General features: G+C 41.3%; 1 protein-coding gene across 2 annotated transcripts in view; it reads left to right on the top strand.

Annotated features, from left to right (window-relative positions):
* The first annotated feature begins 16,263 nt into the window (after positions 1-16,263).
* Positions 16,264-21,058, top strand: part of WIF1 (Wnt inhibitory factor 1) — a 37,854-nt gene continuing 33,059 nt past the window's right edge. For both annotated transcript variants that reach the window (XM_085568809.1, XM_021547379.3), the window contains exons 1-2: positions 16,264-16,433; positions 16,533-16,672. In XM_085568809.1, coding sequence (XP_085424935.1) covers positions 16,298-16,433; positions 16,533-16,672 — 276 coding nt within the window. In that variant the 5' untranslated portion in view covers positions 16,264-16,297. The remainder of the gene's footprint in view (positions 16,434-16,532; positions 16,673-21,058) is intronic.

Genomic DNA, 21,058 nt, shown 5'->3' with positions numbered 1-21,058 from the left:
ACGCGCCGCACTCGGCTGTGGCCGAGACCCGCCCGTCACCCCGCGGCGCCGCCCGCCGGGAACGCGGGCGGGGGAGCGGGGCGATGAGCGGGGCGGGGCCAGCCGGCGCCGGCCGCTCTTCCGGCCGCCCCCGCTCGGTCGTGGCTGTCGCGCGGCGCTGGCGCCGCTCCCGCCGCCCCGGCGAGAGATGGGGCCGAGTATCGCCCCGTCCGCCCCCGAGCTCGCAGAGGGGGTCCCGGGCGGCGGATGGGGAGCGGGGAGGGCACCGCCGAACGGGCGGCCCCCGGCACCGCGCGGGTGGCCTGTGGGAGGCGCTCTCGGCGGCGACGGGGAAGTGGCGGGGGCGCCGGGTCCGGGGGCGGTGGGAGACAGCGGCGGCTTTCGGGTCTGGAGCAGCCGCGCTGCTCGGAAACGCGCCGTGTCGGGCACGCTTGTGAGCAGACAAAGCCGCGGCTGCTGCGGAGTGTCGCGGGGCTCGGCAATGCGCTGCAGTGAGCGGCGTCAGACCGAGCCCTGAACCGCCGCTTACGCCATTCCGGGGTGTCAGATTTAGCCTAAAGGTGGCTAGAGAAATGGGAAGAGGCTGTGTGCGCCTTTAGGCGGGCCCTTCCGAAGTGGCAGGCAGCGGCTCCTGTCCACCAACGTGTCTGGCGGGAGCAAACCTTTCCCCGTTGCAGCTCCAGCTTCAGAACATCTCGGCTGTGAGAAGACGTACAACCTCTCATGCATAAGAGAGGACGTAGTCTTAAACTGGACTAGGGGAGGTTTAGGTGGCACGTTAAGAATTTCTTCACAGAAAGGTGATTCAACATTGTAATGGACTGCCCATGTAATGGACAGGCAGAGACACGCCTGGAGATGTTTAAACAAAGTGCTACATCCAGTCTTAGTGCTGTGTTCTAGTTGTCATGGTGTTGTTATTCAGCCATAGGTTGAACTTGATGGTCTGAGGTCTTTTCCAGCTTAATAAATTCTGTGTGATTTTGCATTTGATATGTATGTTGACTATAATTTGCGCCAACGTAATGCTGTTGTATTTGATTTAGGGAAATATGATTTGATATATGTAATATTTTGTTATTGCAAAGCACACGTGCCAGCACTGAGAGCTGCCCCCACATATTTGTTACACCAAAAACCGGTTTCTCGGACAAAGCCTCATTTACAATTTAATACTTGTGGCTCGCCGGGAGATGGGTTGTTCCGCGAGGTTGTTCCGGAAGTCCAAGGCGTTGATCATTCCGGTAACGACCCGAGATTGGGATCGCTGGAGTCCTCCAGGCTGATAGATCTGAAAGCCTTGGTTCCCGTAATTCCATCAGGAAAAATCATCCGCACCTGGACTCGGATTGTTCAACCTCGACCCGGAGAAAAGAAACTTTATGAATATGTGGGACTTTGAATGGAAAGATAAGGCGGATTGCCGAAATCCTAGCCTCGGACAGAAAATTTCCTATAAGAACTGCAGGGTCCAAGAGGATAGTGTGTATGTCTAGGGGAACCTTTGCCGAGAGGCATCCTTCCTGTCACGCACCCAGCGCCGACCCCGGGCTTGCCTCTGTCCTTTTTCTTGTGGCTGGATCAGAGAGAATTCAATACTAAATAAATTGTTTTTATTTTTCATTTTAATTTGGCTGGACCAATTTTCATTTATAACACGTGATTAATTTTTTAATTACTTGGATGTATTTTGCTTCTTTCTTTTGGAAAACATAGTTCTTCATATGTATTGCAGTTGAAATTGTCAAACTATACGCAGAAACATGTACTTGTCAAATGTTTGTTCCAATATAAAGCAATGTCATCCCGGCATTTTTCGGACAATGTGGTGTGTGATGACCCTTCTGGATAGGCCCTTTGGCCATGGAACCTTATATGGAGGCTTTGAAATCTCTTGGCCTGCCTGTCTCTACCTATCCACTCTGAATGACAAAACCCTGGGCTCAGTTTCTGCATGCCACATCAAAACACAGGAGTCTGAGCTCCAGTTTTGACTGAGCTCTGACTGGCCTTCCACCACCATTGGCAAAAGTGGTCCAGGATCAAGATCCAACTGCATGAACAATTGTGTGCTTTCCCTCACAGGCTGCTGCAGTGAGGATATTGTGGATGTGCCCTGCTAGTGTCAAAACTGAAGTTGCTAATTTTGTTATTGAGGAACATTTGCAGAAGAGGTGTTAAAGTAGCTGTAAAGCAGCTATGTGAGAAGATCAAGGCAAGTCTACTGAGCTAGAGGAGTAGCCAAGGGTCTTTATAACTGCTGTGCTTTGTGTGGCACCATTGTGCACAGGCTCTTGTTTCTCTGACAGGAGCTGTTTCACATACAGCAATATAGCGCATTGGAGGAATGCGCGGAGCTCCAACTGTAAGGATGATTACACTCCACATGACCTCCATCACACATTAAACCAATAATGTAAATGTACCTGTCCTGTCCTATTTCCCAATCTATACTAGCCAACTGATACCATAAATGCCATGAGAAATACTTCCGACATTCCATTCCTTCTCATCAGAGAGAAGCAACCCACACTTTCCACGAGCTAGTCGGGATATGTGTTTGAGCATGCCCTGCTGCATTCAGTGCTTGTCTCCAGCTGGCCAAAGTAACAGCAGTCAGTCCCAGCCCAGGCACCAATCTGGAAAGCACTGGCTTGTACACCTTCCTTCTACTAGCAGAAGGTATGCTGTCCTGCAAGAAAGTAAGGATCCTGTCATCCTAGCAGTGCAATTTGTATCTTCTCTCTGTTTATTACAGCAAGGGCATGAGTTATTTTATAAAATTTTACTTAGCAGCAGGAATACAGTAAATACTATAAATTGTTAACTATTGAATAATCACCTGCAAAACTTGAATAATCTCAAAAACTGAATCATCTCCTGCATGTAGATACATGGAGCAGCTGACTGAGAAGTCTACATATTCCAAGTCACGATATAAAATCTGTGTGCCAAAATATTTTGAAATGTTTAAAAAATATGTCTTCTGGTTGTACTGAAGTTATGATACTTCCATTACCAATCTAAAATCACATTTCTTTCATAGAATACATTAGTTTAAATCCCTTATTTTTATCAATACCTTCACATAGTCAATTTTTAAGTCAATACTGAAAGTGGTTTCTTTTCTAAAATACTCTTCTAATTTTTGACTGCAAGGAGCATGGAGACTGTTATTCATCAGGAAAAAAATGGTGGTTGATTTTTGGATAAGATATTTTGGGTTATATTTTCCCTCTCATCCTTAAAAGACTGGTGTTCTAAAGAAACTGCCAGTTCTTGCATTGGGTGAAAAGCTGTTCTGGAAGTTAGCAAACATTAGACTTTAAACTGACTTCATTAGACTGGTACTTGAAGTTATATTTTAGCACCTCTCTTGTTTTTCTTTCCTGATTCCAGATTTGTGTGATATTCATGTTTTTTTAAAAGTTCTTAGAATGTGTGAATGACAGCTGCCTTTCAAATGTAAGCAAGTCTCTCACTGCAACTTCCTCTTCAAGTAATGCAGCCCACTCCCTATACAAGTCACTGCTGCATACCTGAAGCATGTAGAAATCATGAGTCACATCGAAATGAATTATTATCCTCTTGTTAAACTCCCAATATTGTAAATACTTGTGTATTTCTATTTGCCTTTTGATTTTTGAGCTTTAAGGTATGCTGAGATCACATTCTCTTAGGAACGTGGTGGTAATGAATGTGAATGTTAGCCAAAAGTAAGAATGTGTATTTCCTGTATTTTTTAATAAAAGTGGAGATAGTCACATAATCACAGACCTCCAAGAATTAGTGGAGTTACTCATATGGCATTATGCCTCAGAAGAAATCACTCCATTCTGAAAACAAACTGTACTAACCTATTTTTAAACCTATTTACTCTTGTTTATCCAGTTGTTTCAAATACTACATGATGAACATGAAATAACCTTTTCCTTTTAAAATTGAATGGGCTTTTTTTCCAAGAAAACTGATCTTAAATATTACTATTGTTGCCACATTTCTGAGTGAACAGACTCACTTGCCTTCTTTTAAGTCCTTGTTTCTCCTCCTTACAACTCCCATATGAGTTTTTTTATGAGAGCAATTCCATCTTTGTTAAAGTTAACAGTGGTGTTATGGTACTAATACATACTATTTGTTTATGTACTGACCATGCTATTCAGCCTATGTATATGTTCTTCTTTCCTGTGGGCATCCTATTAATGTTCAAAAGGCTTATGCTGTCTCTTGCCCTTGCATTGCTGCTTTTTTGTGGCTAAGGTGTGGGCACATGCAAATATCTCTTGCCCACACTTCCCACATGGTGCTGGACCACTCACATATTGCAGCAGCATGAACACAGTGTGCTGGATTGCCCACCTCCTGCAAAGAGGCCATGTGCTGCCAGATGACAGTTCCTTCCTAAGTGTCCCACACTCATTCCACTTGCACAAAGTTTGTGATGACCTGCTGTGACTGAGCAGTTCTCATTGCCAAAAGTGAACCATCCTAGTTCATGACTCTGAGGCTTAAAAAAGGCAACAGAATCCCCTCCTGCAGTTAATGTCAATGTTTATATAACTTAAACTGATCCATAGCATATCTTCTATTGGGTGGTCATCCTGATCAGGTCATATAATTTCTGCTCACTTTATGATGTCTGTATTCCTAAGCATTGGCCATTTTTATGAAACTGTTGGAGGCATTACTGCTGACTCTGTATGTTGAAAAGAAATAATCCACAAAGTAGATCTCTAAATCCTAAAGACTGGCTTGAAAACCTGTATTTATTTTTGAAAGGACATATTTACATATGAGCTTTTCACTTAAATTCACTTTCTGCATTCAGTTCTCTTCTGAGAGACCAGAATAGCTAGGTATATTTATTTTAAAACCTGATCCTGAGCCATTCAATTCCTCTGGAAATGAGCTTAAAGAAGAATGTCAGCTATCAGAAAACTAGAGATTTCATAACAAATTGTGACAAAGAAATAATAGAATTTAAGAAAAAGCCATCAAGAAAGACAAGGGCTTTAGGAATAAGAAGTAATAAAGAAGTAATAAAGAAGTAATAAAGAAGTAATAAGAATATATAAGTTATAAGAAGTAATAGTTACTAAAAGCTGATATTTATTATGGTAGTCAATTTTCTCCTTCCAGCCTTTTCAGGGAGCAAAAATGTAGTTACAGAGGGGCAGATGGATGAAATAATGAATTCAGATGAATGGTTGAAGAGATCACCCTGAAGCTATTTGGAGAGAATGGAAAAATCCCATTAGTAGGACAGTATCGAAATGCTTACCCACCTATTGGCCCCTAAAACCTTCTTGCCCTGCTTGTCTCACCATAATTGTTGCTAAAGACTACTGCATGTTTTAATTAACTCTTCTAACAAGGTGGAAAATAGGTTCTGTTTTGTTCTCTAAAGCATTGTACAGTTACAGACAGAGCCTTTTGTTTAAATTTGAAAAGGAAAAAGTGAAGCTGTGTTTGGTGGTCAGGCAGAGTACTTTATTATTAGTTCACTACTCTTAACATACAGAAACTTGCTGGGTAAAGCGCATACTTTGCCATGTGGAATTGGCAGAAGTACTTCTAAATACATGATGACCTCCCAGCACAGTTGTGGCCGAAAGTTGTGTCAATACGTTACTCTGGATTTTGAGCATCTACTTTCCTATGGTTAGGTGTCCCTTGCAGTATTTCCAAGATCTAAGGAACAATAAGAACTAGAGTTGCATGCTTAACTACAGAAGAGTACTGGGAAGGGATCCTGCCTTTCTGAAATCAACAGAACCCTGAAAACTTGGAGATGCCTGATTCCCTACATTCTTGTACCTTTCTCACATAAGAAAATACCTGTTAACACCATACAGGATGTAGACATGTTAACTACACCTGATGAGATTTTTTTTGCCATGACCTAAACAACCTTTAACATGGCTGTAAGTGTGGCACTCTAACCTGAAACCTTGAATAGTGTTTGGCAACAAAGTGATGAGCAGCATAGATGGAGACATAAAGAGCTCACTGTTTATAATTATATCCTTGACTTTGATCCAAGGCTAATTAATGTCTTAAAAACTTAGGATTATTTAATTCATTTAATAATGCTTAAAAGAAGAGCCATTATGCACAGAAAGAAAAAAAATAAAGCTTATGTTTTATATTTTCATGCAAGGGTAATTGTGTAATGCATTTTCCTGTACAGGATTTCTAATTTCTAATTTCAGTTCATTCAATAACTAAGCAAAATATAAATTTGTAGAGTTGGCAAAAATAACCAATCCAAGAATTAAGAATAGGGCCACCATTCTGTTTTCTGTCCATGTCATTAAAGTTCTGGAAAGCACTAAATTCAGTGTGTTCCAAACAATTATTGGTATTGTCTATGCCTCTTTAGCACTTGGAGATTTGACCCATTTTCCTTGTTCTTTTGTACCTGGCTCTGTACAAACACAAGAGAAGACACTCCCACTTGAATACCCACTTGCCTCCATTACCTCTGACCTGAAGTGCAGGCAAGGTACATAAGCAGGAAGCCAGTAGCCCTTAGAAAATTCTGTTTCTAGAGAAAGGACTTGTACATTTCTGCAGTGCAGACTGCCACAATTCTCTCCGTCTCTCCTACTCTCAGCTTCTTATTGAGCCAATCCTTTTTTTTTTTTGTTAGCAAGCAGTGGTGTCATCCTGGCACATTTTAAAGATTTCCTTAGGCTATGTTATTTCCGCTGTTGATAACTCCACTCACATAGAAAATATCTCACAAAGAGGAAGGAAGAACTTCCATAAAAACGACTCACAGAGAATGGGAAAAAAAGTATCACTAGCCCTAAGACAACAATTTCCTTCTCAAAGTACATGCTGCATTTCTAGAACTTTGTTTTCTCCTATAAAAATCAAGTACATTTAGGCAACATTAACAACAACCAATTTTTGGTCTACACAATCATCTCTGTCTAAAAGCAGCTTCATCCTCTCTGAACGGAAGCTTCTGTGTCACACATCATGGAAGTTTCTGGCATACCCCACACTCTCTGGTTTTCTTAACACATGTAAGTATCATCATTACATTCACTTTCCTTCTGTGTTTAATTCTTTATGGTCCTTACAGGCCAGAAATCTCTCTCTGCTGAATGTCAGACTTCCTATGAAGGCTGGATCTGCGTACCATGTAGCATTCTCTAAAAAGGTTTAATTTCTCAGACCAGAGACACATCTGACACCATTTGTTGTTGTAGCTGGAAAAAAGATGGTCTTCACCTTGCTGATCTTGCATTAGAACTGCAGTCATTTTACTGTAAACTGTTGGAACAACTCCAATATCACTTCTGAGAAATCCTCACAGTAGCAAAACCCTAGTCCTCTCCCTGCATAGCCAGACATGAGCAATGATTTCTGCCAGTTCTTTCCATGCCTCTATGATGAGTTGGCGTAGAGTGGAACACCTCCCTTTTCTCATGGAAAGGAAGCATTAAAAGGGAAAAAACCCAAACAGAAATGAAACTGAGACACACAGTAGATACAGCAGAAAGAGTATCAAGAAAAAGTAAGAAAGTTAAAGGGAACTGTGAAAGTAATAATACTGAACAAATTAAAAGCCAAATACTGAAATGCTTGCTTTGTACCCCATGAGACTTTGTAGGACAGTGAAGAGGTATTTTTACAAGGAAACCTAGAGGAAATGTTTGGAGGAGCTTTATGTGCAAATGGGTAGGGCAAGGGAAGAAGTGGTTTATTTCATTCATACACACTGTGTAGGGAGCAGTAGGTGAAGGAGTGTATTCTCATCTTATCTGCACCCTGAGTTCATTGGGAGTGCAAACAGTTGTTCCCCAGATGTCTATGAAAAAGAAAAATAGTATTTGCAAATCTGAAGAACTGGGGGCCCATAATACACAGGTATTGTACCCTTTGATCAGCAGAACAGAGGCTCCTCTAACTCACCATTTTCATATACAAACACAGGTTTTCTCTGGCTAGGATTAGTCTTTGTAAAAACTTTCTGGGCAAAAAATAATACAGCATGAAAAAGAAAACATTACCTAATTTAACAGTATGCTGAAACAAAAAATTCTCGCTTTCTAAGTACCTGAGAGAAAGAATGAAACGTATCTGTAATATGTTGGATGTATAAGTGAAGAATTGTCATCCAATTGTGATCATTAAAAACTTAAGCATGCACTTCAGTGTTAGGAGAATAAAGGACCCAAAAGGTCTTACCTAAGGTCATAAAGAAGACTGTGGCAGAGCTGTAAACTGAGTTAATGTATGAGGGCACCAGGTAGGAAATGAAGAGCCTTGTTCTTTGCCCTTGTCTCTGCCACCAGCTTGCTGCATGGCAAATTACTTCCTCTTCAGGTGACTCAGTTTCTCCCATAGGCAAATTGAAATAATGATTCATCTTTGTAGAAATACTTCAAGAATGATGATGGAAAATGTTATAGAAAAGCAAAGTAGGAGTTCCATTCCAGTGTGCTCCCTAAGCTATCGTTTATCCTGTTGCTGGATTTTTTGAAGAGTGATGTCTTTGTTACTGTGAATGGTATTTTTTTAGAGATAATAAAGCTGAAATATTATATAGCAAAAGCAAAATTAAATGCTGGATGACTTCTATTATGTGCTATAAATAAACAAAAGATGTGCTAAAAGGAAGTTATCTGTGTAACAGAGTCAACCAAGCAAAAAATGAAATGCCACTTCATTACTCAGTCTGAAGGAAAAAGCAGTATGTCACTAAGGGATTTTAGAATTTGTCATACTATAAGAAAAACAAGGTCGGCATGCATTATTAGACCTTTCAATGTGTCCTCAAACAGGCACCGATATTAAAAAATTAATGAAAATGTTAGACCATAAAAGGAAGGTTATAATTTTAAACTCAACAACTTTATTTGCAGCAAAAAAGGGAAAACATAGCACTTAAGGAACAACAAGAGAAGTACAGGCCTTACCTTGTGGTTGTAACCCAGGGAAACTGAATTAACCCTGCAATACACTTCAAGAAGTAAAATGGGAAAGACAGGTAAACCAAAGTTTTCAAATTAGCCTTTTGTAATGCATTCCTTATCATCCAAGTGTCCAAATTGAGTTGTAAAGAAGACCAGATTTTAGAAAAGTTAATTATTCACAAATCTAAATTAAATGAATCAGAAAAACATCTAGAAAAACATAGGAGGGAAAATTTGCCAGCTAAGATTTTTATTATCTATTAGTATTTATTTGAACAACAATTTACAATATCATACGTTTGCACATTTACAACCTAGTGTACATCTGCTATTTATTTTAAACCATATGAAGAAGCCAGCAGTGTCTTATCTTGACCAAGATGGTACCTTCAAATTAACGCTTTAATCTACATTTTACACATTAAACTGAATGTACATAGTATAGAAATTATGCTTTGATTTTATTTATAAAATATGTTAAACCCTTTGACGTCGAGAATATTGCTCAATCTCAGAAAAACCAATGTCCAATAGGTCTGAAAACACAATTTTGCTTATGCTCTTACTCAGGCAAGTTTTTCATGCTCCTTTATCCTCAGTGCTAGGACAACATCATGTCCATTCCTAGATATGTCTGGACCTATTTTTATCATATGAAATGATATAAAGATATGTATGAAGCTGAATTCTTCTATAAAAACACTAACTGCTTAAAGTGTTCCTGTATATTTTGCATGATGCTGTGACATTTATTTTATATCACTGCCTTGTAACTTCATTTTAGCTTTCTTTAATAACATTTATTTGCTTTCAATGGCTTTTTTACTTAGTCTTTGGACCATTTCCTACTTAAATTATCATTTACTGCAGCCATACTTTAGAACCTATTACTCCTTGTTCCTTCCCTGAGGAAATATTTTACTATGCACAGTTCAGCAATTTTTATATTTTACATCATTCATCTTGACATTGTGTTGGCTGTACAAGTTCTCTCATTCATTCTGTGAACTGTGGAAGTCAGGACTCTTAAATCTATCTGCAGTTGTCATTAGGATTTTCTGAAAAACTTATGCCAGGCAAAATTTTCTAAATGCATCTTGTAGATAATATATACATTTTAACACTCTCATTATCCATCTGTTGCTCTCAGATTTCATGTTTTACTTTCAGCTTTCCCATAATCGCACATTATTTCTTCTCTTTTTGACAACTGGTAATGCTGTAGTGCTGTAATTACATAATGAATGGATTGCTGAGGATACATACAAATTCAGCTACTCCATCACTCCCTCCACTGAATCTCTTCCTTCCATGGTTTTCTGTATTCTATTTCTTTGTATTAGTATACCCGCTATGCTTTGCCTCTTTGGTACTCATTGTGGAGTACTCAGAACTACATGAACTATGCAATTCAAGAGCATCCTATGTTTAAAGGAGTACTTTAACCTATTAATAAATATGCTATGAAGTGGCTGTTCTCACTCTGTTTCAGGTGCTGCCTGTTCAGTTTGGATCTAAAAAGGCTCTTCCTTGTTCTCACCAAGCTACCACTGGTGTGAAAATATTTCTGATCCTGGCTGTTGAGAAAACCCTGATCTCCAGCAATTAATATGACAAAGAGAAATCCCAGTGGTGAGCTCTTTATGCAGTGTAGTCCATTTGTACGTCACTATTTGCCATAGACACAACTCAGAAGTCCTCTGGAATGCCTACTGCTTTCAGTTAAAAAGCAGAAACAACCTTCTGCAGAGATGCAGAAGTCTTATTTTCCCAGAATATCCCATTTTAATTAAATTATTTCCAAACATGTCATTATATAAATATGAAAGATGTTTACTGCAATTAAAAAGGCTTATAGTGATTATGTTTAATACCAGGCATGTATGCCTTTGCTGATTGGATCTTTTCATTGCTTTTGACTTTGCTAGCACCCCATGTTTCTACATCTGTTACTACATTTCTTCTCTTAGGTTTCTTCCCTGAGCACTTGGAATTACAACCCTTGGCATTCAGCTCCTCAATTTCTTTACCAGCTCAGGGTGAACTTCAGCAGCTGCTGCACAGTTGTTTCAGGAAGATGGGGGACTTTAGGATGCATAATGAGACAGAAATTCTGGACCTGTTAGGTTAATGGCAGTTTTATCACTGCCTTTATTTAGGCTAGAATAGCATCCTTCTTGCCTGACTCATGTTCTACCAAAACCATGAACTGAGTATCGGGGTCTGTGCCCTGCCCATCCTTGCTCTTTTGTTTCCTTGCCTGTTCCAGCACAGGGGATGTTTGAACCCCTTTCTTTAGCACAGTTCAAAGTATTTTATATCTTCTCATACCTGCTCTGGGTAGTGTACAAAGGCAGGAGGAGAACATAGTTGAATGGCTGTGCTTCAAAAATTACATTATTTTTGGATTATTTTGTTCTCCCATTCAGTTTAATGCCAGAGAGGAACATATGGCTCAAAGTGATTTTTTTTCCACTTTACAATTGATATATTCTTTACCATATGTAAGGCATTTTTTCATGTTATGGCATATATAATCTCTCTCATGTCTATTCTTCTTTCTTTCTGCTCCTGAGGCACTGTCACTCTGATGGTCTTTTTGGACACTGACTATAGTTTTCCAAGAATGTTCCTAAGAGATTTTGAGGTGCTTTTTTGTTGTTATTTATGTGATAAATTGTAATGATATCTTTAGTTTTAACCTTGATTCTGGAAGTGTCTTTCTTGCTAGGCAAGTAATAGGCCACTAGATCAGTTATTGAAGTAGCTTGTGTGATCCTATAGTTGCAGAATTTGAGCCTTTAATCTCCAGTGTATAATGAAAGCACCAAAGGCTTTGTGGGCAGCCACATTCAGCAACAAATCATAATGTTGTCATACATGTAATTCCTTTTCAGTGAGTAATATTTACACAATCTGCCCATTATCTCCTCCAATAGATGGTGACAATAAACCCACTGGAGCTGATTCTGCATGTAAGTAAATTTGATAAAAGAGATTGCTTGGTACAATATGAAAAGCTTGGTACAATATGAAAAGAATTGTAAAGGATTATTTGCTTAGATCTGTTGCTCATGTTCTCTGAAATTTCTAAGGCAGAAACTTAATTGCATCCACTTTTCTCTCCTTATGTTTTATTTTTTACTTCACTAAAATTGTCTTTCAACCCAGTGAGATGCTGGACCCACAGCCTTAGGGTCCTAAGGCTGCCCTTTCTGGGTAATGTTACATCCTCACTCAAGCAACTCAGGGCAAAATAATTCGGTGAGTCTGCAGTGTTCTCTTCATTTACTAAAAATTACTAAAGAAGTTCCATGAAGGCAAACAATAGAAGAAAACTCATAGAAATAGTTTCATATATACATACTTCAGTATAAAGTTTTCATTTTAACTATTTCTGAGACTATTTTACAACTAAATGCTTCAATGTAAACTTGACTAAATTAATTTTTAAATCCAATTGCAAGTCTTATATATGGGAAAGGTACAATGAATTGTGTTAATACTAATGTAAGTATTTAGTATATTTTTCAGTGTTTTAAGGACATAAAATTTGCAAATATATTTTTCAATGAAAAATTCAACAATCAAGATTCAAGATAATGGAAACAATTAAAAATATACTTGCATGGAAATTATTTCTAGAGAAGCAATAAACAAAAGAAGACTACTTTTCTTTCTTAAAAAATGCTTTAGTCTGATAGTTTAGAAACAAGTATTCAGAAATGGAATTTGCAACCTGAAGCAAAGTTAGAAGTCCTGACAGCAGGACAAAGAGAATCACGAGGTGAGAGAGCTGGGAACTGATGCCTTCAGGATAATATCAATGATTAGTTTGGGGATTAGTTAATAAAAATAGTTTTTAGTTTTGGGGATTAATTAATAAAAATAGCCTTTTTCCTCACCCTAACAAGGGTGGTTATTGCTTGAGGGATTTTCCCTCCAGGGGAGCATTGTGGATTCTTTCCCTGGTGGCCCATCAACCTCCACAGTGAAGCAGCATCCATAACCTTTGGAGTGAAGGTTATTACCTCGAGCCATATTTATGCCCAGTGCTGTTATTACTTATTTCTCCCTCTTTTTGTATTATTCATAGCTGACGATCAAAGGGCATCAGGCTCTGGCTTCCATATCCTTCCCTGGATATGTCATCATTTGAACCATCCATTCATTTATTCATTCCAAGGCTGTCATCAGGGGGACACTGTCAGTTGCAATGAATGTCAGAGCAGGCCACAAATGCATAATAAATGCATTCTTATGAAAGTTAGTGTAACTTGAAGCCACATTCACAACACAGTTCTCTTTTCGTATATGTTTTCTATTTCATTAAACAAAGAACCACAAAATATTTGTTTCCTTGAGTATATTCCAAGCCTCTTTCCACAATGCTCTCAACTCACTTTAAAAAAGACTATTCTTCCCTGAAATATGTCATGTAATTTAGGAGAGACATTTAAAAAAGGGATCAAGAACTATACCAAGCTTATACCTAGATCTCCACCTCGAATACAAGCAGGCAGTATGAACACAAGTTTAGCAGACCTTGCCCTCAGTGGTCTCATTGTGTTACAATACTACAGCAGAAAGAAACTGGAGAGAACAGACACTGCAGTACAACAGGCCAGTCTCAGCACTAACACAGGATTCACCTAAGCCTTGGCACATGCTGCGGGAGAGATACACTACAGAGGTGTCTCTGGGCTTGGATAGTCTGTTGGTACAAACACATACCCATCAAACTGTACTTCAGTCACTAGGTGCCAGCTAATTTCTGCAGAAAATAAGCTGATTGCCACTGCATTTTTTTACTCAGGATTGTTTAAATTGTACCATCACAGTTTTGGAAATTATGTCCCACCTGTTACTACTTGGAAAATTCATTGTCTTCCTTTGTTGGATCTTAAGAAAGCCCCTTTATGTGATGAGTAACAATGTAAATAATTGCATTAGAATATTAGAATATTAGAATATTAGAATATTAGAATATTAGAATATTAGAATATTAGAATATTAGAATATTAGAATATTAGAATATTAGAATATTAGAATATTAGAATATTAGAATATTAAATATTCTTGCCTATCTGTTTAACCTCTCCCTGTGAGTTTCATTTCAGATAGCACTTCTCCCCACTATATTTCTCTTTTGCAGTACAGTTAAAATTTCTTGTGTACTTTCAAGCTAGGAAGACTCAATCACATTTGCAGGCGAACCTTTCGGAGACTGGCGGTTACGGTTATTCTCCCGGACATCACGCGGTCTCGGGCTCCCCGGCAGCCCGCGCTGCGGGATGAGGGCCGGGAGCGCGGCCGGGGTCTGCAGCGGCGGCGGCGGCCGGCAGAGGGCGGCCCCGCGCCGCCGGCGGCCGGGCGGGAGCGGGACATCCCGGGCCGCGCGCACCGCCCTCCGCAGCCAGACGCGGGGAGCGCAGCGGAGTGCGCGAGAGGGGAAAAAAAAGTATTTGACACAAAATAAATGAGAATTATAGAATCGCAGACCGTCAGTATGGCTTGGGATGGAAGGAACCTTGAATGACCGTCTCAGGTTTCAACTCACCTATGACTAGGTTGTTCAAAGCCCTGTTCATCCTGGTCTAACACTTCCAGGAATGGGGTATCCACAACTTCTCTGGGTGACTTGTGCCAGGGCCTCAACTCTCTCATGGCAAAGAATTTCTATCTGATCTAAACTTACTCACTTTGATTTTGAAGCCACTCTCTACCCACTTTGAGATTGAAGCCATTCCCCTTTGTCATATCACTACAGATCCCTGTAAAAATTCTCTCTCCAGCTATTTTCTAGGCTGCCTCTAGGTATATCTGGGAAGATGCTCTAAGGTCTCTCGTGAGCCTTGACCAGGATGAACAACCCCAACTCTCTCAGCCTGTCTTCACAAGAGAGGTGCTCCAGCCACCTCATCATCTTCATGGCTGTGCTCTGGACTCGATCCAACAGGTCTACATCCTTTCTTTGTTGGGGACCGCAGAGCTGGATGCAGTGCTCCAAGCAGGATCTCACAAGAGCAGAGCAGAAGGAGAGAATCTCTCCCTTGACCTGCTTGTCACACTACTGAATAACCAAAAAATAGCAAATAATCACCCCTATCTAACAAGCGTCTAGACATGAGGCATTTCTGTTAGAGTACATACACTGATTCCAGTTTTTGGAACCTAAGATTTTTCATCTGGGCAAGTCACTAGGAAATGCCACTAAATTACATCTGCCTGGAAAAGAAAGACCAACTTCATGTTGCTGTCCATTACATAGAGAATTCCAGTCCTGGCAGTAGTACTGAGGTAACTTTAGCAGTCACACTAACAGGATAAGATGGAGTGCCAGCAGCATCTAAAGCAGAGGGAGAAAATACCCTCCAACTCCTTCCAGAGCATTACAGATAGAAACTTGGGGGTTTTACTCAAATTGTATCTATCCTAAGTTTTGGCTTTTTGGGTCCATTTTTTTTAAAGGCTTTTCTTTTTCTAATGGAAAAATCCAGAAAACATAGAAAGTTTTTTTTAAAATTCCTTTAGAAGTGGTGATTCTGTTTAAATACTTTTTTTAATAGAAAATTTTTTCAAGCTTTACTAAGTTTCTATATTGAGCCAGTTCTAGTTTCTGGGTAAATGGCTACATTTCAGTGTTTTTTTCAGTCCTCAGTGTTCTCAACAACTTCGGACAAAAGCCAGGTGAAAGCTTTTTCTTCCTTTAGCACGTTGCCTCATTTTCTGCATCGTTCTCTGGTGCTGGGAAGCGTGTCCCTGTGCCACTGCCCGGATGATGGCTCGCTTTAGGGCCTGACCTGTCCAGCTTCGCGGGTCCCCGCTGAAGCCGCCTCACCGCACCCACCTGCCGCCCGGGTGATGTTCCCCCCGTCTCCGACTCAAACCACACCGGGGGGGGCGGCTACGCACGAACTTCGATTCTTCACGCAGACACGAGTGTCTCCAACGACTCGCTTGTGACCGTGGTGGTGCCACCTTGACGGCCGGAGTGCTGGGATGCCCCTGAGGCGAGGGTGCACACAGGGAGGGCAGGACAGCGACCCTGCCGTGTCACGGGTGCCCCGTAACAGAACGGGTGTGGGTCAGGCTCCCGGCACTCGCTCTGCTCTTGCGGCAGTGGGCGGCCGCCCGCAGCGCCGGGCGCTGACCGCCCTCCGCGGCGGGGCAGGACCGTGCGAGCGCTCCCGGCCTCCCGCGGCGCCGCCCGCCGCCCTCCCCGTGCCCGCCCCGTGCCCGCCCCGTGCCCGCCCCGTGCCCGCCCCGCGCTGCCGCCGCCCCCGGGGCCGTCCCGCGGCAGAGGGAGGGCGGGCGCGGCCGCGGCGGCAGCGGAGCCGGCGAGCCCGGGCGGGCGGTGCGGGAGCATGGCCCCGGCGGGGCGGCTGTGCTGTGCCGCGCTGCTCTGCGGCGCCCTCAGCCTCTGCAGCCTGCGGGCCGCGCCGCGCCAGCCCGACACCCTCTACTTGTGGATCGACGCCCAGCAAGCGCGGGTGCTCATCGGTAAGTGCGGCCGCTGCCCCGAGCGGCGGGCGGGAGCCCGGCCCGACCCGACCCGACCCGGCGGGGCTGCCGCACATCGCGCCCCTTTGCCTTCCGCAGGCTTCGAGGAGGATATTCTGATCGTGTCCGAGGGGAAGATGGCCCCGTTCACCCACGACTTTAGGAAAGCCCAGCAGAGGATGCCCGCCATCCCCGTCGGCATCCACGCCATGAACTTCACTTGGCAGGCAACGGGACGGGTAGGTGCCGAGATAGAGCTGCGGCAAGGGGCGGGGGAGGCTCCGTAAACCCAGGAGGCAGGTGGTTTGGCCTTGGAATAGTTGAGGAAACCCTCTCTGAGGCGTGCTAGGGCAGCCCTGGGTGCGGGAGTTCGAGGCGCGGGCGGGGGGGCTCGGGGAGCAGGGAGGACCGCGTTGGGATGGCTGGGAAAGCGCGTTGGGAAAGGGGCGTAAGGTGCGCGGGAGCGCCGGGCGGCTCGGGCGCCGGAGAACCCGCAGGCTGCGGGGACGTGAGACAGAACTCACCAGGAACACCCCAGTCGCCTGTCCTTGCCTTAAAAGTTTGTACCAGTCGGCAGTTCCGTGGATGCAGTTTTCTTTTGAATGTCTTTAGCTTATGGACATACGCTATAGGCTCTTCATTGATCTCTATGTACTAAACGTGCAGGCTTAATTTGTAGTTCTACTCAATAACAATTCTCTTCTGTAGACTTAATTTTACCAAGTTAAATTGCAAAACCACACAAATCTGCAGTTTATTGAATTCTGTTGGATTCTTTTGTTGTATGAGAATCTGTGACATTTTTGAGAATAAACATGTATGATTTGACACACTGGCAACATATGTTAAATTTGCAAAAAGATGAAACTTGTTAGTGTACATTATCATGGATACAGAAAAAAACATGGTGACATAAAAATCTGGATAAAATTGTTTCGTTTTTACAATGCTGGACATTGACTTTATACGACAAAGAATTTGGTAGAGATGAAACAATATTTCATTTAAATTGTGAAGGTTGATTGTTCAATTCAGCTAATTGCAGCTTCACAGATTTGGTTGTGGCTTTGGTTGTTTGAAAATATCTACAGGACTTGTTTGGCTTCAAGGTGTTGGCTGACTCCCTTGCAATTTTTGCTGTCCTCACAAAGCCTTTGGGTTTAGGAAGTGCTTGGCCCTTTTCTCCAGAGAGCAAGGTGAATGTGGAGAGACAAAACTTACTTACAAAAGCTGACTTGCTCTAGGTCTTTGGTGTTCCCATCAAGCTTTACAGAGAAAGCAACTTTGTATGGCAAGGGTTGGCATTTAAATACCTAGAAAGAATTAGTGTCTTTTGGGACTGTATTTTCTGTTCCATTTCTCTGCCAGCTTCAGTTGCTGTTGATAAAGCTAGCTCTTTTTTGAATGGTTGATCAAGATGTTAGACTCAATACTGTCCTCTTGGATTTCCTTCTTGTGTTCTTCTTCCTTTGCCACCTACCTTTGCTACCTCGGTAGGTCATTAGGAGAAGGTGGTTCCCACATTGATTTCAGTGAGAAGAGTCACAGGCTTAAAGACAGTATAGGAAAATGTTCTGCTTGATGCCACTTGCAGGACTAAATCCTTCCTCAGAAGATGAAAAGGTGTTTAACCCATTAGTCCTCCTCCTATTTTCTGAATTGCTGAATTCCTCTTAGACAAAGCATTATTAGTAAGTGAAATACTTAAATGGTTAAAAAAGTTCTGTGGTTCTCCAGAATCTCCAATATTTTATGAGGGGAAGAAATGAGTACATTTTTACTTTTTTCCAGTGTGCTATTTTGGTTTTAAGTATACATGTTCTTAGAAGTTTCCATTAACACATCCAGGGAAGTGCTAAAATTTTGCCACCTTTATTCTGTACTTTTCTGGGAATTTCCTAAGTCAGGGAAGGGAGGAGGAGAGGAAAAGAAGAGAAAGGGGAAAGAGAAGCAAGAAAGGAAGAAAGAAAAGAAATGGGAACTCATACTTTTTGAAAGAAGAAAGGCATTTGAAATGCTGAAGTGCTAGACTGCTTTCTGCAAAATAGCTGTTAATTAACATAGTGTTGCCTCATGTTTGGTAAAACTGAAATAATTCTTCTGTGAGTGTTGTGCCTTATAAACCTCTTGACCCTGTATCCCAGTTGAAATTTGAAGATGTTTCTCTGGGACTCCAAGGTTTGGGGGCTTTCACTAGTATATGCCTCCCCTCCAGGATTAGCTAGACCTTTTTTTGGTCTACAGATGTAAGGCTTCTCCTGAGTAGGTGCAGGAGATCCTGTCTGTGGCATTAAATGGTCCTGATATGAATGAAATGGGGGAGTGAGAGAGCAGCTGGATGGGTGTCTGGCAGCCAGACAAGGTCAACCCACCACACTTGGAATCCCCAGCAGGGCATCTTAGCATGTATAAATATCCAGTGGGCAGATGCCATCCACCTGCTCCTGGGGTAAATGATGATCCAAGCTTGAGGTGAGTAAATAGTCTAACTTAGGGAGTGCCAGTGCTTCTCAGTCCTGCGTGGATGAATATTCTAACTCAAAAATGTCTTGTTGAAAGGCACAATTTAAGGACTAGATTGCATTCTGTATTCTGTGTAAATAGAAGTGCTTGAAACTCACTACATTTAGGTGTTACACTTCTGATACAGTGGCCTTTGTGTCCTGAATACATTTTATGTGAAAAAGATTTTTTTTGATAAGCAAACAAAATAATTTTAATTAGAAAGCATTAACCAAAGAAAAGCATTAGTTGCTTTTAATTCCTAGTCCATTAATTCTAATTAATTATTAGGAAATATAAGGAAAACCCAAAATCTAAGGGCCTGAGGGTGCTGAATATATAGGTTTTTGCTAGTGAAATCAGGATGAGCCAGGAGTGACAAGAATGTTAAGTACTGCAAAATGGGATTGTCATGTTTTTATGCACTTTATGCTTCTACCTATAAATTAAAGCATAACATTACAGATACTATATTCTCTTTAGAAATGTAACCTACATAAATTGACAGTTACAAATTTCTTTGAATTGAAAGGTTTTAAAAAACCAAAAATCAGTGATAATATGTACTATATAGCATGCATCCATGTAACCACTAGAGCTCACTGGTGTGCTTCTTGCTCTTCTTCTGGATGTTTTTTGCAAAACAAAATATAATGGCTTTTAGGGGTCTTGTCCTCTGTGGAAGATTGAGCTAAAAAACTTCCTAGTGAGACCCTAGCACAGTGATTAATGCTGCAACATGTTTTACTGTGTCCAATACTGGAAGTTACCAAAGATTTCAGTGATAACATAATCTCTATAGCATTTAGGAATTTATGACAAGTATTTAATGTCCAAATCCACAAAACCTAGCATGTATTTTTAACTTTCAATGGGAATTCTGACAGCTGTAAAATTAAGTTCACATCTAGGGCATTATTGGTGGAAGAGAACCATGTTAAAAAAAAAAGTTGAGTATTTCCCAGACAGCAAGTGCTCAGTGACAGAGCAGCAGCCTGGTTGATTGAATAGACAGGAGGTGAAAAAAAGAAACTTAAAAGCAAGTTGGAATTTTTGTCGTGTTGCATTCTCTGGTTTGATCCACAGAAATAGTCAACCTGGGTCACAGCCTGCCCAGGCTTTTTCTTTCTTTCAGATATGGAAGAAGTAGTTGTGGTCAGATGAATTATTGTAGTGGCTTAATTCGCGCTCCTCACTGTTATGAGTACTCCATAGTTCCTCTCCTGGTGCTTGGTTGAATGCATGACATCTGAAATAAGTCTCAAAGAGTTATTGATAGCCTTGAGTAAATCAAAAAGATGCCCACCTCTGAGAAACAGAGAGTGTATGTCTTCAGTGCATTTTCTAGCATCATTTCTATATTGTAAAGTGAAGATCAGGAATGCTGTGTACTTTTCGGCTCCTGGAGGCTAATTCTGATCTCAGCAATGTGACCATCAGCCCTGAATATCTCAGCTGAATTGTCTGAAATTGTCTTATATTTCTGAGATGTGGCCTGACCATAAATATAAAATAGAATATACAGCTATGCCAGGAGAGGATTTGTTTCCTTGCACAGAGGAAAGCTAACAGACCATGGATTTTAAGGCATTAGTGGTGCAATAAGGTGCTCCAGTCAAACATGGCTATTTCCCTGACAAACTGAAAGAAACCTTAAAGTATTGAATTTCAAAACTTAATTCTTCAAAGGAAATTTTTCTTCAAAGAAACTACTGATTTTTTGGTAATTATCTTATTCATAACCAGTCATTACAGTGATGCTTTTCAGCTTAAAGAATGTCTAATATGCAAAATCTAGGAGATTTTTTCCAATAAAAGTATGGCTCTTCTCGAAGTTGGGTCAAGGTAATAGCACAAACTCACACTCTTGTGCTTTTCAGTGGTACCTTCACTGCACTTTTATGTCACCAAATCGGGGAAATACTTTGTTTTCTGAACCTCTGTACCAAAATTTTCATGTGGAATGTGAAGATGTTTACATACTGTGAGCATGATTTTTAGGCAAGGGGTTCTCAAATCAAAAGCACAGCTCAAAAGCTTTAATATTTAGATTCTACTCAGCTGTGGTATTTTGCGTCTCAGTGCTGTAGACATGCCACCAGGGATCAAAGTAATACTGTAGA

Source organism: Lonchura striata, chromosome 1A (genome assembly GCF_050655825.1).
Source record: "Lonchura striata isolate lonStrDom1 chromosome 1A, ASM5065582v1, whole genome shotgun sequence".
Taxonomy (NCBI): domain Eukaryota; kingdom Metazoa; phylum Chordata; class Aves; order Passeriformes; family Estrildidae; genus Lonchura; species Lonchura striata.
The sequence above is the reverse complement of the archived record's forward strand: the minus strand, read 5'-3'. Positions and strand labels throughout refer to the sequence as shown.